We start from the raw sequence: 18,159 nt of genomic DNA, 5'->3' as shown, positions 1-18,159 counted from the left end.
AGTACCAATACCGCCCCAAATACCTAAGTAAGTTAGTTTGTAAACATACTTTTACATCTTTATCACTCTCTGATTTTCTTTCCCGTTCCTTTTCCTTATCTTTACTTTTCTTCTTCTTGCTTGTTGATCGTTCCCTTTCGTCTCTGCTTCTTTCTTTGTCTTTATCTTTCTTCTTCTCCTTTTTATGTCTAGAATGACATTAAAATAAAATGTGCTCAAAATGATTCAAAGGAACTGCTCAAGGTTTCACCCTAAAGTATAGAAACATAACTTGTATAGATGGCGAGACTGATCCAGCATTGAGTCTCAAGATGAATATAGGAAAGCAAAGGTCCAATTTCAAAACACTAAAATTCCCAATCCTACAGAGTGTGCATTCCAAGACTCAAATAACAGACATTTTTAAGCATTTTAATCCTAGAAAAGAAAAACTATGAGGCAATTTAAAAAATTGAAAATTCCTGAAAAATACAAGGCTAGAGCTAAATGCTAAGACATTTTTACCTCCTAGGGGATGGTGAGCGAGACAATTTTCGTTTAGGAGACCTGGGTTTTTTAGGAGATCTTGTTCCACTCCTGCTTCTTCTTCGTCGTCTATCTCTAAAATCACAAATGTACATACTATGCTTTAAAATACAGTATGATCTCAGCTTCACTAAGAACTCCTACAACATGCTTCTAATGAAACAACTGTTGTAAAATAAACACTTGCAAGCTGAGCACTTTTCCATCTTTACTGCTCAAGACCACCTCTAATTTCTGACAAAATATTACACTTGAAAAAAAGACTTAATAACAAATATCCTAAACCAAAGAGGAAAAAGTCAGAAGTAACCAATTATTGAAGAAACCAGTTTCAGATTTAAACATTCAGTGGACAGGACAGGTATAACAGGGTAATTCAATAATGCTGTGATACAGAAAGTATTCATTTATAAAATAGAAATCAGATTTTTCCTATACCACAGAACAATTGAACCTCCCCAACTGAGTAATTTATAAGAGATATTTTGTATTACTCTGCATAGATTTGAATTTAAATAAGGTGAACTCATAAACACTGCAGCAAAAATAAACAAATTAGGTCTAATACAAGTATATCTTCTGTGAGGTGAAGTTGGCAATATGGCTTTTTGACAGTGTAAAGACAGCCTTAGTCTAACAAATGACACAAATCAGAATTTGCATTGTCAGGAGCCAGCGCTGTAGCATAGTGGGTAAAGCTGCTGCCTGCAATGCTGGCATCCCATATGGGTGCCGGTTTGAGTCCTGGCTGCTCCATTGCCAATTCAGCTCTCTGCTATGGCCTGGGAGAGCAGTGGAAGATGGCTCAAGTCCTGGGGCCCCTGCAGCTCCTGGCTCTTGGCTTTAGATTGGCACAGCTCCAGCCATTGCAGTCAACTGCGCAGTAAACCAGCGGATGGAAGATTTCTCTCTCTCTGCCTCTCCTTTTCTGTGTAACTCTGACTTTCAAATAAATAAATATTTAAAAAAAAGAATTTGCACTGTCTTCTAATTTATCAATGTAATTTAATGTAACAGTTCACTATCCTTTAATCATTAAAACTTAACTGGGTAAGATAAAAAAAACTGACCTCTGTTGAACTCCATGTTATTTCAAATACACTCTACACATTGATTTAAGGTAAAAACAAAGATGAACTTTAGGTTTTTCTTCATAAACTGACCTAGAAAAACTTTCAATAGAGACAGAGTCAAAGTATTTTCAACACTGAAATATTTAAGGTCTGGAAAACAGTTCACATTCACAGACTGATAATCTAATGAGCAAAGCTTAAAAAAAAAAAAAAAAAAGAGGGAAAAAAAATCTCAAAGAATGAATATATCCCCATTCACATAACATACAACCTACCAAGATTAAATCAAAGACACAGAAACTGTAAGCGGACATGTAACAGATAAGGAGGTTGAAAAAGTAGTTAAAACTCTTCCATCAAAGAAAAATTCAGGCCCTGATGGCTTTACAGTTGAATTCTACAAAACTCCAATACCCTTTAAACCACAAAATATTGAAAATGATGGAACTCTGTTAATGAGGCTAGCATTACTCTGATATCCAATCCAAAGGTAAAATAAAATGACACAGCTGCTGAATACAGATAAAAAAATTCTTAACAAAATATTAGCAAACAAAATACAACACCACAGCAAAAAGTTCATACATCATAGTCAAACAGGATTTCTCTCAGAGACACAGTCATGTAACATTTGCAAATCATTAAATGCCCTAAATCATGTTAACACAAAAAACAAAAACCATTTGATCATCTGAACTGATGCAAAGAAACTATCTGATGAGATCGAACATCTCTTCATGATAAACAATCCTCAAAAATTAGGTACAGAAGGAATATACTTCAAAATGATAAAGGCAATCAATAAATGACAAACCAACAGCAGTATCATACTGAATAGGGAAAAGCTGAAAGCATTTCCCCCTTGAAATCTGGAACAAAATAAGGACATCAACTTTCACCAGCCTTATTCAATGTAGTACTGGGAATATGAACATCAAGAATTAGGCAAGGGAAAGAAATAAAGGGCATCAAAATTAGAAAGGAGACAATCAAAATATCCATTTTTCTTTTAAACATGGGATTACTTAAAGACTCCACCAAAAAGCTGCTAGAAGACTAGATAAACTAATTCATTTAAGTCACAGGATACAAAATAAACATAAAAAACAGTAGTATTTTTACACACCATTTGCTGAAAAGATAAGTCAAAAAAGAAATAACATTCACAATAACTTAAAAAAATTTAAACATAAAGAATAAACTTAACCAAAGAAGTAAAATCTCTACAATTAAAATTACAAAACACTGATAAAAGAAATCAACAAGGACACAGAAAAGGACCTGTTTGAACAGTTGCCAAAAGAAATATAAACAGCCAACAAATATATGAAATAGGCTCAATATCACTTGCCATCAGGGAAATGCAAATCCATATCATGATGAGGTACCATCTCACTCCTGTTAGAGTGGCTGCTATCATTAAAAATAATACTAAATGCTGATGAGGATGTGGAGAAAGAAGAATTCTTAAAAAAAATTTTATTATTTATTTGAAAATCAGAAAGACAGAGACAGAGATATCTTCCATTAGCTAGTTCACTCCCCAGATAGCCACAACGGCCAGGGCTGTGCTAGACCAAAGCAGGAGCTTCATAAGGGTTTCCCATGTGGGTGATAGGGGCTCAAACCTTCAGGACATTTTCTGCTGCTTTTTCCCAGGCCTTTAGCTGGGAGCAGGATCAGAAGTGGAGCAGCTGGGACATGAGGCAATGACCATGTGGGATGCTGGCACTGCAGGTGGCAGCTTTACCCATTAAATCACAATGCCAGCCTGAAACAGGAACTCTCATTCACTGTTAGTGGGAATGTAAACTGGTTCAATTATATATTAACGGTATTTAGGGGCTGGTGCCATGGTATAGCAGGTTAAGTGCCTGCATCCCATATGGGCACCACATCAATTCCTGGATGCTCCACTTCCAATCCTGCTCCCTGCTGATGGCCTGGGAAAGCAGTGAATATGGCCCTAATGTTTGGGTCCCTGCACCCACATTGGAGACCCAGATTAAGCTCCTGGCTTCGATCTGGCCCAGCTTCAGCTGTTGTGGCCATTTGGGAAGTCAACCAGCAGATGGAAAATCTCTTAACTCTGCCTTTCAGATAAAATAAATAACCTTAAAACTGTTATATGATCTAGCATTACAGGGTATATGTCCAAAAGATATGAATCAGTGCATCAAAGAAATGCCCAATTCATTATTCATTCATCACAAGGTGTCCTTCATCACATGAATGGATAAAAAAAAGTAGTGCATATAACGGAATATAATTTAGCCATAAAAATAGTGAAATTATGATTTTTTTTGTAAGTAGATGGATGAACAGGAGGGCATCATGTGAGTAAAATTAGCCAGACATAAAAGACATACATATTCTCCCTTATACTTAAAAGTTAAAATTGAGAAACAAAAAACTCAATTCAACCTGAACAGAGAATGTTGGCTAGGAAGGTTAGGAAGGATAGATGCAGTTTGGATAAAAACAAAACAAAAGAGGGGAAGCTGTATGTGTGGGCTCATTAATTATGACAAACATGCTAATATGAAAAGTAAATAATAAGGGAAGTTGGGTCAGAGATATTTCAGAACCATTTACATTATTACTTCACAATTTTTATAAATTTAAAATTATCCTGAAACAAAACGTTTTTCAAAAAGTGAAGAATGCATAATTCTGTCTTACCTGCTTGCACTTCTAGAACGTCTGGCTGTACTATAACTTTTTGGTGGTGTTTTGGAACGTTTTTTTTCTTTGTCTTCTTTCTTTTTGTCTCTAATAAATCAACAAACACAATTCAAGAATGCATTACAAAGTTCTGTTAACTGCAACTTAAATAGTGCTGCAAATCAAAACAAAAGCAAAATTATGTCTAATAACACCATGATTTACAATTTTGATAGAAAGTATTTTTAGAGATAATAGTTCATGTGGCAAAGCTGGGGTTCAAAAAGTTACGAAAAAATTGAATTAAAGTTTTAGTTTATTTTGGTGTAAAACTGTGAAATCCATGCAGACAGATCTTCTAAGAGTTCATGGAAAATGTGCATTATGAAACAACTACGGAATTCAGCTTTTTGTTTATTTTAGAGGCAGAGTGAGAGAGAGAGAGAGAGCTTTAATCTGCTGGCTCACTTAACAAATGCTTGCATGTATTCAGGGCTGGGCCTGGAGCCAGAAAGTGAATCCAGAGTTACTTGAGCCATCACAGCTACCTCCCAGGGTCTGCATTATCAGGAAACTGTAATCAGGAATGCAGACAGGGTATAAATCCAAGCACTCCGACACAGGGTATATTTATCACAAGAAATGTATTCACTGCTAGTTTTCTGCACCAAATCAAACAATTCTGTATTTCCTTTTTGAAATAGTCTTATATTTACGGTAAAATGACTTCTTTTAAAATTTTGTTTTTGGGGCCGAACTGTGGCACAGCGGGTTACAACCGTGGTCTGAAGCGCTGCATCCCAAAGGGGCGCCGGTTCAAGACCCAGCTGCTCCACTTCTGATCTAGCTCTCTGTTATGGCCTGGGAAAGCAGTAGAAGATGGCCCATGGCCAGCGCCGTGGCTTAACAGGCTAATCCTCCGCTTTGCGGCGCCGGCACACTGGGTTCTAGTCCCGGTTGGGGCACCGGATTCTGTCCCGGTGGCCCCTCTTCCAGGCCAGCTCTCTGCTATGGCCCGGGAAGGCAGTGGAGGATGGCCCAAGTGCTTGGGCCCTGCACCCGCATGGGAGACCAGAAGTACCTGGCTCCTGGCTTCAGATCAGCGAGATGCGCCGGCCACAGCGGCGATTGGAGGGTGAACCAACGGCAAAAAGGAAGACCTTTCTCTCTCTCTCTCTCTCTATCCACTCTGCCTGTCAAAAAAAAAAGAAGATGGCCCAAGTCCTTAGGCCCCTGCACACACGTGGGAGACATGGAAGAAGCTCCTGGCTTCGGATCGGCACAGCTCTGGCCGTTGCAGCCAACTGAGGAGTGAACCAGTGAATGGAAGACCTCTCCCTCTCTCTGCCTCTCCTCTCTCTGTGTAACTCTTTCAAAAAAATAAATAATTTTTTTTTTTTTTAATTGACAGGCAGAGTGGACAGTGAGAGAGAGAGACAGAAAGGTCTTCCTTTTTCTGTTGGTTCACCCCACAATGGCCGCTGCAGCTGGTGCACCACGCTAATCCGAAGCCAGGAGCCAGTTGCTTCTCCTGATCTCCCATGTGGGTGCAGGGCCCAGGGACTTGGGCCATGCTCCACTGCACTGCCGGGCCACAGCAGAGAGCTGGCCTGGAAGAGGGGCCACCGGGACAGAATCTGGCGCCCCGACCGGAACTAGAACCCGGTGTGCTGGCACCGCAGGCGGAGGATTAGCCTATTGAGCTGTGGCTTCAGCCTATAAATAAATCTTAAAAAAAAAAATAAATAAATAAAATAAAATTCCATTTTCCTGGTGTTTTACTCAAGACATCTTTCCAATGTACAATGTACAGTAGTATGTCTTGAGAAAGAAACTAGGATTTTGGCCAATTTCTTTGTGTTTTGATGGTAAGCATCAATAGTTTTAATAACTGTCTTGAGGCTCTTCAACAGTCTCTTATTTTCTCAGATGACTTTACCAGTTTCTCTATCCACCTCCACTATCAGTACAAAGCCCATAATGTACTACCAAAATCACTCATATCATCAATATTCTTGTCAAACATACAGCCCAAGTTAATTTCTGTCATAGATGAAGCCACTCTATCTTTGTGTTTGTTTTTTAAAGATCAATTTATTGGGGGCTGGTGCTGTGGCACAGCAGGTTAACACCCTGGCCTAAAGTGGCGGCATCCCACATGGGCACCAATTTGAGTGCCGACTGCTCCTCTTCTGATCCAGCTCTCTGATATGGCCTGGGATAGATAGCAGTAGAAGATGGCCCAAGTCTTTCAGCCCCTGCACCCACGTGGGAGACCCGGAGGAAGCTCCTGGCTCCTGATTGGCATAGCGCTGGTGGTTGCGGCCATCTTGGGAGTGAACCAGAGGATGGAAGACACCTCTCTGTCTCTACCTCTCTCTGTAACTGTCTTTCAAATAGATAAAAATAAATCTTAAAAAAAAAAAAAAAAAAAAAAAAAACACCCAGAGAATTGGTCGACGCCACGGCTCAATAGGCTAATCCTCCGCCTGCAGGGCCAGCACATCAGGTTCTAGTCCCGGTCAGGGTGCCAGATTCTGTCCCGGTTGCCCCTCTTCCAGTCCAGCTCTGCTGTGGCCCGGGAGTGCAGTGGAAGATGGCCCAAGTGCCTGGGCCCTGCACCCGCATGGGAGACCAGGTGAAGCACCTGGCTCCTGGCTTCGGATTAGCATGGTGCAGCGGCCAATGGAGGGTGAACCAATGGAGACAGGAAGACCTTTCTCTCTGTCTCTCTCTCTCTCACTGTCCACTCTGTCAAAAAAAAAAAAAAAAAAAAAAAAAAAAAAACAAAAAACACACACACCAAAAAAACACACCAAAAAAACAGAATTGCACAAAAGAAATAAACAAGTATTTCATAAAACAAGAAACATAATCACCCAAAGTTTTTTAAAAAAAAAATAAAGATAAATTTATTTATTTGAAAGGCAAAGTAAGAAAGAAAAATCTCTTGCATCAGCTAGTTCACTCCCCAAATGCCTTCAACAGATAGGGCTGAAACAGGCTGAGGCCAGAGCTGGGAATTTCATACAGGTTTCCCACGTGGATCACAGGAACCCAAATACCTGGCCATAATCTGCTGCCTTCCCAGTGCACTGGCAGGACGCTGGAGTGGAAGCAGAGTATCTGGGACTCAAATTGGCATGTGATATTATAGGGATGTGGGTATTAAAAGAGGTGGCTCAACCTGCTAAATCACAATGCCTGCCCCAATTCCACCTTGTTTTGATGCTACATACTTTTGGACTATTCAGTGCTATTGTAATGAACTAGTACTAAAACCATCCTCAACTCTGAGAAGTTCCATAACTTCCATAAACACACATATTTACCTATCCTCAAGTATTCCATAATTTTATTTTATTTTTTTAAAGATTTATTGAAAAATAGTTACAGAGAGAGGTAGAGACAGAGAGAGGTCTTCTACCCGCTGGTTCACTCCCCAGGTGGCCGAAGCCAGGAGCCAGGAGCGTCTCCCACATCTCCCACGTGGGTGCAGGGGCCCAAGGACTTGGGCCATCTTCCACTGCTATCCCAGGACATAGCAGAGAGTTGGATCAGAAGAGGAGCAGCCGGGACTAGAACCGGTGCCCATATGAGATGCCGGCGCTTCAGGCCAGGGCTTTAACCCGCTGTGCTATAGCACCGGCCCCCTATTCCATAATTTTAGAGATCAAAGTATTCCTTCTGTTACTTCACGCCATTCTTCCCACCCTATGTTCTCTGTTTCATTGCTTCCCCTACTGGCCATCCTGTTCAATGATCATTTCTGTTCTTCCAAGTACTTATTGCCTAATTTTTTTTTTTCCCGTTTTTAATTCTCTTTATATACAGAAGATCAATTTAGTGTAAAGATTTCAACAGTTTGCACCCACATAGAAACACAAAGTGAAACATACTGTTTGAGTACTAGTTATAGCATTAAATCACAATGTATAGCACATTAAGGACAGAGATCCCACATGAGGAGCAAGTGCACAGTGACTCCTGTTGTTGACCCAACAAATTGACACTCTAGTTTATGGCACCAGTAACCACCCTAGGCTCTCGTCATGAGTTGCCAAGGCTATGGAAGTCTTCCAAGTTCGCCGACTCTGATCATATTTAGACAAGGTCATAAAAGACAGAGTGAGGATAGTAACCAATGATCCTAAGAGTGGCATTAACCAGGTCTGAACAATTACACAGCATTAAGTGGGGATGAGGTATCGCCTAATTTCAAGATACTCTGTTTATTCACATTCCAGTTTCCTCCAGGATCAAGTGCAAACACAGTCTGAAAACAACACTTTCTACGATCTGTCTCCTTACACTGAATTTATTTACTGGTTCTCCTATACAAAAATATTCACCGTTTCAAAAACTCATGCTAACATTGTAAACACCATTTTCTACCTGAAACTATGCACCCCACAGAATCTTGTTAAATGGATGCAACCTGAATACTCAGGAGTCACTTCTCAATTAAGCCCCTTCCAACAACATTAGCCAAGTGGCAACCATCACCTAACAGTGGTTCTTCCTTTTTAATTTTATCATACTCTCCAAATAAACAATAAACAGAATATTCTTAAGGGAAAGAATGTTGAATTCTCCTTTTCATGATAATCATTTCCTTAAGCAACTTCGTTTGATTAGCCTAATGAGATTGACTAATATACAATGAAAAGCCTCACTATTATAGGCTGAATATTCAGTAGTCATACTAATTAAAAACAACTGACTTTGTATAAAAGACTGGTTACTGGAAGTATGTTTTAAGTAAAAATAAAACATGAATGTGGGGACCTGCTTTAATGAATCCTCATTTTAACTTTCTACTGGTCCCAAATTATGGGATAAGTGATATTCTAGTATGGTTCAGTTTCTGGCAAACAAAGATACTTAATAAATGCTTTGAACTCATTGATTAATGGGATATACAAGGACAAATTAAATATATTACATATGGTCATATAGAGGGTTTTTTTTTTGAGTATAATACAAGAAATGCATGGCAACAATAAATCCTTTGCAGTAGTTGAATGGAATGGAAGAAATCCTTGTCTAGTTTTAACTTCCCAAAATTCCTTGGCTCTTTTGTATTTTAAGTAGCACAGTATTTGGGTTCTTGGCAATTCTAAAAGTTCTCTTCTTATCCAATGTTGAGAGTCTATTATACCTGGTTTTTGATGTGCTCCTTGACCTTCTACCTCTCTCTCTAGAATGAGATCTTCTCCGTCTTGGACTTTTGGATCGTCGCCTACTTCTTGACTTAGAATGTGATCGCCTCCTTGATCTGCTTCTTGATCGCCTAAATATGTAAAAGGAAGCCAACAGATATACTAAGTTATAAACATTTCACTTAGTCCCAGACATATGAATTAACTGCCAATTAAGTGGGAATATTCCCTTCCATATAATAAACATGTTGGTGCCGGCATCCTACCTGAGCACTGGTTCGTGACCTGTATGCTCTGCTTCTAATCCAGCTCCCTGCTGATGGCCTGGGAGCGCAGTGGACGATGGCCCAAGTGCTTGGATCCCTGCACACACATGGGAGACCCAGGAAGAACCTCCTGGCTCTGGACTGGTTCAGCTCCAGCTGTTGCAGCCATTTAGGGATAGAAGCAGATGGAAGACCTCTCTGTCTTTCCCTCTGTCTGTAAATCTGCTTCTCAAATAAAAAAATCTTAAAAAACAAAAACAAAAAACCTTGCAATCTCATAATACTTTTTTTTTTTTTTAAAGATTTATTTATTTCAAAGTCAGAGTTAGAAACAGAGATTTTCCATCTGATGGTTCACTCTCCAGATGGTTGCAACAGCCAGGGCTGCACCAGGCCAAAACCAGGAGCCTGAGCTGCTTCTGGGTCACCCATGTGGATGGCAGGGGCCCAAGTACTTGGGTCATCCTCTGCTGCTTTTCCATTATCAGGAAGCTGGATGAGAAGTGGAGCAGCCAGGACATGATGCCTATATGGGATGCTGGAATAGAAGGTGGTGGCTTTACCTGCTACACCACAATGCTAGCACCAACAATACCTTTAAACACTTAGAATTTATCCTCTTTTTTACTGTTTTGGTCAACTTGTCAGACCAGTCCTCTCATACCCAATGAACCAAGAACTCCAAAATTAAAACTACTACTACATGACAGAAAGTAAAAAAAAAAAAAAAAGCTGCATCATTTTATATTATTCCTGTTTTATAGATACAAACTACTTAGTTTGTTATCATTTACTATTTCTAATTGTTGTTCTTTGAAGTTCCACTTTTTTTAATTTTTAAATTTTTTTTATTTTTGACAGGCAGAGTGGACAGTAGAGGGAGACAGAGAGAAAGGTCTTCCTTTTTGCCGTTGGTTCACCCTCCAATGGCCGCCGCGGTAGGTGCTGCTGCCGGCGCACCGCGCTGTTCCGATGGCAGGAGCCAGGTGCTTATCCTGGTCTCCCATGGTGTGCAGGGCCCAAGGACTTGGGCCATCCTCCACTGCACTCCCAGGCCATAGCAGAGAGCTGGCCTGGAAGAGGGGCAACCGGGACAGGATGGGTGCCCCGACCGGGACTAGAACCCGGTGTGCCGGCGCCACAAGGCGGAGGATTAGCCTACTGAGCCGCGGCGCCGGCTTGAAGTTCCACTTTTTATATCCATAGTTTAAAAAACTCTAAGCAATGTAGGTCTAACGGATACATACATACAATCATATACAAATTGCCTCATTTACTCTCATTTTCTCATCAACATTACAGTTTCTGTACCATCCTCTTTTCCATTACATCAAAGAAAGGAAATGTTTTTTTGTCATCCTCATCCCCGGGGAACCATCCAATAAACACTTCTTGGTCTTCCAAGAACTTTAGTAGCACTACAGATGCTGTCAAGGTTCTTTCTCTCCCCCCACCCCCCGCCCCTTTTAAAAGGTTTTATTTATTTGAAAGTCAAGAATTACAGAGAGATTTTCCATCTACTGGTTCACTCCCCAAACAGCCGTAAGAGCTGGGGCTGGGCAAGGCAAAAGCCACGAGCCAGAAACTTCTCCCTGGTCTCCCATGAAGGTATAGGGGCCAAAGCACTTGGGGCATCTTTCACTGCTTTTCTAGGTGCATCAGAAGGGAGCTAAATCAGAACTGGAGCAACTGAGATTCCAACCGGTACCCATATGTGGTGCCAGTGCCACAACACCAGCCCCTCCTCCTTCCTGTCTTTGTTATTCTCAATCTTTTGCTCAGTCTTGTGACCAATCAAGTCTTTTCTGTGGAACATTTCAAATACACCTAGACTTTCTGCAAGTTTTCATTTTCAAGGTATTAGAGATGAGAAGTTCTAGATGTGGAATTGTGTTCAACTTTTATTTATAAACCAAGTTACTTGGAGTATTATCTAATCTCTGATCCTGTTACTTCATCTGTTACATAAAAATAGCACCTTGCACTTGTACAGAGTACAACTCAGTGCTTTCATGCAGAAATGTATGACATTCAACACTCTCTTCCTCTTACTAATGCAGTAAAAGGCTTCAATTGCTGTAACTCTCTAAAATAACTGGCTCAAAGCCCATTGTACTGAACTAAATAAACTTTTTTTTAATCATCTCTTATTTTAGGGTATATTTGGAACTACTTATGACAAATTGTTAAGAAGAACCAAGATAGTAAAAGAAGTTATGAGAAAGCAGACAACTGATAGAAATATGTTTCAGATGAGATCAGCTAGGGGACGAAGAATAAAAAAAAAAAAAAAAAAAAGTTTAAGAGTCAGATGGTGGGGGCTGCTGGCCTGCAGGGCCGGCATCCCTTCTGGGCACTGGTTCGAGTCCCAGCTACTCCACTTCCGATCCAGCTCTCTGCTATGGCCTGGGAAAGCAGAAGATGGCTCAAATCCTTGGGCCCCTGTACCCATGTGGAAGACCCAGAAGAAGCTCCTGGCTCCTGGCTTCAGATCAGCATAGCTCTGGCATTGTGTCCATCTAGGGAGTGAATCAGCGGATGGAAGACCTCTTTCTCCTCCTCTCCCTTCCACTCTCCCTCCATCCCTCTCCCTTTCTGGAACTCTGCCTTTCAAATAAATAAATCTTAAAAAGAAAAGTCAAATGGTGGAAATATGTAAAATGAATCTAAAACTAGTTGGAATAACTGAGGTCAGCTGGAGTATTCTAGTTCTGAATGCCACTCTACAACTATAATGCAATTACAAGCAACCATTGCAACAGTTGGTGATGAATAAGAGTAACGGTTATCAAATTGTGTCTAAGGAACTCTGACTACTCCAAGATTTTATGGGGTCTGTAAAGTCAAAATTAGACAGAAAGAGGTCTTCCACCCGCTGGTTCACTCCCCAAATGACTTCAATTGCTGGAGATGGGCCTATCCAAAGCCAAGAGCCAGGAGCTTCTTCTGGGTCTTCCATGTGGATGCAGGGGCCTAAACACTGGGCCATCTTGCACTGCTTTCCCAGGTGCATTAGCAGGGAGCTGGAATGGAAATGGAGCAGCTGGGACACAAACTGGTGCTCATATGGGATGCTGGCATTCCTGCTATGCCACAGACCCTATGCTATGCCTTTAGTCCCTAAAGGTGGCTTTGATGAGGCAGTTAATTTCATTAAATCTAGTTCTTTGCATACTATTAAAGTAGTAGCAACATTAATTCTAGTCTCTTAAGTAATATCTCTAATAAAATGGAAATTATAAATCACTTTAGATGGATCTATCAAGAAAGATATTTGTGTGATTAATTTGTGAGTTGAATTAGTTGCTTTTCCATGAATACCACTTTCAAGAAACAACAAACTGGTTGCTTAAACTTGGCTACTTAGCAGACATTTTCCTGAAAATGAATGAGGTAAATTATATCAAGGAAAACAACCAAATTTGCTGCCAGTAATAAAAACTTGTGCTTTTATGACAAATTTAAAGTTTCATAACACTTCAGTTTTTCTGAGATCTGAGGTGCTATTATCAAGTACCATATTTTTTGCTACTGAGTAACAGATAAATGTAAGTATTTGGCAACTTTTATAATAAGAATGATACTGTAAGTTTGTCTGGTAATACTAAGTATAATCTTAAGAGTTATTTGCAAATATTCTAAATTTTAACAAATCTCAATTTAACAGACGTAGGTTGTCTAGAATTCAAGTCAAAATTCTTCCCATAGCACCAACTCATCATACCTAACTCATTGTACCACCTATTTTTTTGGATTTAATGCATTTATTTAGTCTGCATCTTTTCTCCTTTTATGCCAACACAAATTCACACACACTGTTAACATAAACAGTTACTGAAACATACTTTAACCAGGAAGTAGTGGCTTCACAGCAATTAAAGAGGGTGCATACAGAAATTATCTTTGTCTAAGTTACAAGTGATTTTAAGAAACAATCTAACCTGTGCCTAGAAGATGAAGGAGTCCTCCTCCTCCTGGAACGTGATCTTGATCTCGAATGCCTTCTTTTTTCTTCTTTCTTATCTACATTTGAAAGAAAAGGAATCTACACTTAAAATCAAATAGGAACATTATTCCCTTCAGGAGTTATTCTAACAATTTCTAGATATGTTTGTATCTTAAAGTGATCACTTATAATCACAATGTTGAAGTCTACTGAAGTTATTAGGTTCTTTTGAGCATCTCACATTCCAGGTGTAGAAGCCTATGAAGTATTTCTCATAAAACATGCTATGAAAAGGGTGTTGTTCTTATTCTTTTGCTTTCTGATTTACTCGTTAGATTTTTAAATGAGTCTCTTTTCCTTTCTTAGATTCTTCACAAATGTAGTTATAATTCAGCCGAGTTAAAGCTTAATTTTCATGTACTTATATAAAAAATCTTATTAACCAGGACTTAAATATATTTAATAAAAACAATTATTGTAAATAAATAAAAACATTAACATATGGCAGTTCACATTCTAGTAACATGTTCCTTACTGTTTATGCACCACAGGTTTGGTGTCTAGAGAACTTTCTCCACCACATAACTTTATATTCCTTTGTTAACAAGCATGGTATGTATATTTAGATCAAAGTGGATAACAGATTCCCTATTTGGCCCCCAAATCCAGAAAGTCACAAATGATTCACTTTAATTTCAGTGTACTACTGAATTAGATCTCAGCAACCCAGCTCTCTTCCTGAAATCTATTTAATCACTTGCCATCAATGTTCCATTGTTGTACATGTAGGAAAAACTGATCTACAGTTGTTTTATTACCTAGATTTTAAATAACAAAAATGTTTCTTTAACTTAGAACCTAAAGAAAATATAAAGCCACTTCATTTTTTCATATATGAGCTACCATTAAAATGAAATTGAGTTCTCTTTCACATTTAGGTTACTTCATGATCAATAAATATACAAAGTTCTCAGGAAAAAAACTCAAACAAGCCCATAAATTTTCAATGAAAATAGAAGCAGTTAAGAGTATGATGTTTAAGGTAGCTTTGGAATTACACAGAATCAGCTGTGTCTCATAAGCTTCCAACTTGGGCCTGTGGTGTGGTGTGGTGTGGTGTGTAAAGTCACCATCTACAATGCTGGAATCCCATACAGGCACTGGTTCAAGACCTGGTTGCTCCACTTCTAATCCAGCTCCCTGTTACAGCCTAGGAAAGCAGTGGAAGATGGTCCAGCTGTTTGGGCCACTGCCACCCATGTGGGAAACCTGAAAGAAGCTCCTGGCTTCAGCCTGGTCCAGTGCTGGCTAGAGTGAATCAAAAGATGAAGATCTCTATCTCCTTCACTCTCTGTAACTCTTTCTAAACAAAGAAAGCTTTAAAATAGATAAATAAAGCTCCTATTTTCCACTTGACTATGGCCAATTATCTGACATTTTACTAATTAAATTATGTGATACATGTAAAGTGTTTGGTAACAGTTTATCCAGTATTAGTCTTTAAAATAAAATCATTTTCCTAATACTAAGAACATACCCATGATACTTTGAAGTAAACAGTAAAACCTGAATCAACGTGGAAGAACAAATCTAGGATCATGGATGGACAGTGGGAATACCATTTACTTTCAACTCAAAAAGGCAATTTGCAAAGAATGTTTAGTTTTCTTTAAATAAATGACTTTGAAAGAACCTGGTAAAAATGCCTGTTTGTCAACCAAGACATCTGACTAAAATCACCCAAATCTTACACCAAATATTAGATAACATTAGGCACTACTGACATTTTGTACTATTTCAATCACTGTTGTGGTGGTTGCCCTGGACAACCAGCAACATTTCAGGTCCTCTTCTAAGATGTAGTTATTACTAGTGTAATAATCAGAAGTATCTCCAGTTATTTACACATGTCTGGGTGGTATGTCACTAAATAATCCTTTTAAATATTTATCTGTTTCAAAGGCAGAGGGGCAGAGAGAGACAGAGTGCTTCTCTATCCAATGGTTCATTCTCCAAATGGCTGCAAAAGAGAGGAAGCAGGAACATCATCAGGGTTTATCACATGGGTGGCAGGGACGTAAGTATTTGGGGTCATCTTCTGTTGCCTTCTCAGGCACATCAGCAGGAAGCTGGATAGGAACACAGCAGCCAGGACTCAAAGTGGCACTCTGATAAGGGATGTCAGCATCATAAGCAGAAGCATAACCTGCTATAACACAACAATGGCTCACACATAATCTTTTCAGAATTTGGGAAATTAGGAAAAAAAAAACATATATTTAACATACTTCCAGATTTATATAATTACTTTGGGCAATAATCTAGGATTTAATCTTTCACAAAACTCTACAAACATATTTTACCTGGTTCTATAGCAGCAGAAATCAGGGACTGTGCTTCTCGTACTCTTTTCATAGCCTCCTCTATTTCTTTACTAGAGGTATCAGATTTCAGACTTGGTGAAACAAGACCAGCAGCTACATGATTCAACCTGAAACAGGTAAGAATTGAGATCTGAAATATTTTAAGTGTACTCCAGCATTTCAAATGTGTATGTTCCACATAACATTATTTTTGAAAAATACTCCTTATAAAAAAGGGTGAGGATTCCACAATTTAGGTTAACAATATATTGTAAAGTGTCATTTTGAATATTTACAATGTGCACCTGCATTTTAATGACTGAGATATCTGGAATAAGGAAAATATTCATTTAATTTTGCCGACCATATATTACCACAGACCTTTTAAGAAATGTTAGTACAAGGCAATGTATTGACACAAAAATTTAACTGACCTTTCCCTTACATGATTAACAACATCATACTTCTGTTTGGTGGAAAGCACTACTTTTTATTTTGAAGATGTGAAGAAACTGAGGCAGAGGAAAAATGCCCCAAAGTTACACATGAAATACTGACTGGAAACACTAAAATGTCCCTTAAGAGGTTTTACACATGAAAGAGAAATTATACATATTCAAATTTAGCAGTATGCTAGTTATTTGTGGGAGAGTGGTAATGTAACCAAGAATGGATATACTGGGAGCTTCAACTGTGCTGGTGATATTTTGTCAGTTGGATGGTGGGATTATGCTTGAATTTTAATTTTAAGGTAATTTTTAAGAAAACGGCCACTAACTAGTAAAGTCATCTGTGGTCTGCAACTTATTGACAGTGACATTTACCAAATTTACCATTTAGCAAATTTAACGTACCAACAAATTACCAATTTAAAAAGCTCCATAAACTTGTTAAATGTCAAGCAGGCAACAATTTTAATTACAACATGAAGTGCGCTTACTAGCACGTCAAAGTTGTTGGGCTAAAATTATTTACCTAACATGTTTTACTTCTTTGCTCTGGGACAGTTTTTCCCAAATCCTAGATAATGAAATGCCAAATCACTAATGGAAACAGAGAAAAGCCCTTACTTGGGATCAACAGTACTCATGAGCTTCAGCAACTGATCTGCGGCAAGAGACTGCAAAAACAAAAATATAAGAAAAATGAAAATACAAATAACAATACATAATTGCTATTTTCTCAGTGTGTTTATGTCTCAGTATGCCCTGGAACAATCTGCCAAACCTACAAAAAGTAACATGCTCTGGACACAACACTAACCAGCAGAAATATAAGGGAAGCTATATATCATAGTAAATCTTTCAGTAGCCATAATAAAATACCAAAAGAAAACAGGCAACCTTAATGGCCACAATACTGACAGAAGAGCTTTAGCAAGTTATCTAAGACCATGAGGTTGAATAGTCTAGATTTCACAGAATTATCCTTTGATAATTTAAGGCTCTGCCAGTAAAATAGTATTTTTTTCTTTTTTCTTTTCTTTTTTTTTTTTTTGACAGGCAGAGTGGACAGTGAGAGAGAGAGAGACAGAGAGAAAGGTCTTCCTTTGCCGTTGGTTCACCCTCCAATGGCCGCCGCGGTAGGCGCGCTGCTGCCGGCGCACCGCGCTGTTCCGATGGCAGGAGCCAGGTGCTTCTCCTGGTCTCCCATGGGGTGCAGGGCCCAAGGACTTGGGTCATCCTCCACTGCACTCCCGGGCCACAGCAGAGAGCTGGCCTGGAAGAGGGGCACCTGGGACAGGATCGGTGCCCCGACCGGGACTAGAACCCGGTGTGCCGGCGCCGCAAGGCGGAGGATTAGCCTAGTGAGCCGCGGCGCCGGCCGTAAAATAGTATTTTCAAGAAACACATAAAGCGAAACCCAAACTAAACTGTTTAGCCAGTATATCAGAAGATCTCCACAAAGTAAGGATCTCAGAAAAAAGTTTAGGCTATTACAATAAAAGAAAAAAAATTCCCATGATAGAAAAACAAATTATGAGCTCATGTTCCCATTCTTTCATGACCATTTACTCTTTTTTCCACAACACTGACGGTGTCCTGGCTTCCTGTGAACCTATTTTCCATTTTGAATTATATGGAAAAAAAAAAATTCTTTTTATGGGTAACAGGCTAATAATTCAGTGAGCATTAAAATCACTTTTTAACACATTTGACA

General features: G+C 39.2%; 1 protein-coding gene across 5 annotated transcripts in view; it reads right to left on the bottom strand.

Annotated features, from left to right (window-relative positions):
• Positions 1-18,159, bottom strand: part of SRSF11 (serine and arginine rich splicing factor 11) — a 50,207-nt gene that overhangs the window by 1,420 nt on the left and 30,628 nt on the right. For all 5 annotated transcript variants that reach the window (XM_062191531.1, XM_062191530.1, XM_062191532.1 and 2 more), the window contains 7 exons: positions 17,070-17,119; positions 16,000-16,127; positions 13,632-13,713; positions 9,424-9,555; positions 4,281-4,370; positions 505-600; positions 50-188 (listed from right to left, as the gene is read on the bottom strand). In XM_062191531.1, the coding sequence (XP_062047515.1) occupies positions 50-188; positions 505-600; positions 4,281-4,370; positions 9,424-9,555; positions 13,632-13,713; positions 16,000-16,127; positions 17,070-17,119 (717 nt within the window). The remainder of the gene's footprint in view (positions 1-49; positions 189-504; positions 601-4,280; positions 4,371-9,423; positions 9,556-13,631; positions 13,714-15,999; positions 16,128-17,069; positions 17,120-18,159) is intronic.

The sequence above is a fragment of the Lepus europaeus genome, chromosome 5 (genome assembly GCF_033115175.1).
Source record: "Lepus europaeus isolate LE1 chromosome 5, mLepTim1.pri, whole genome shotgun sequence".
NCBI lineage: Eukaryota > Metazoa > Chordata > Mammalia > Lagomorpha > Leporidae > Lepus > Lepus europaeus.
Note: the sequence above shows the minus strand (reverse complement) of the source record. Positions and strands in the feature narration are given on the sequence as shown.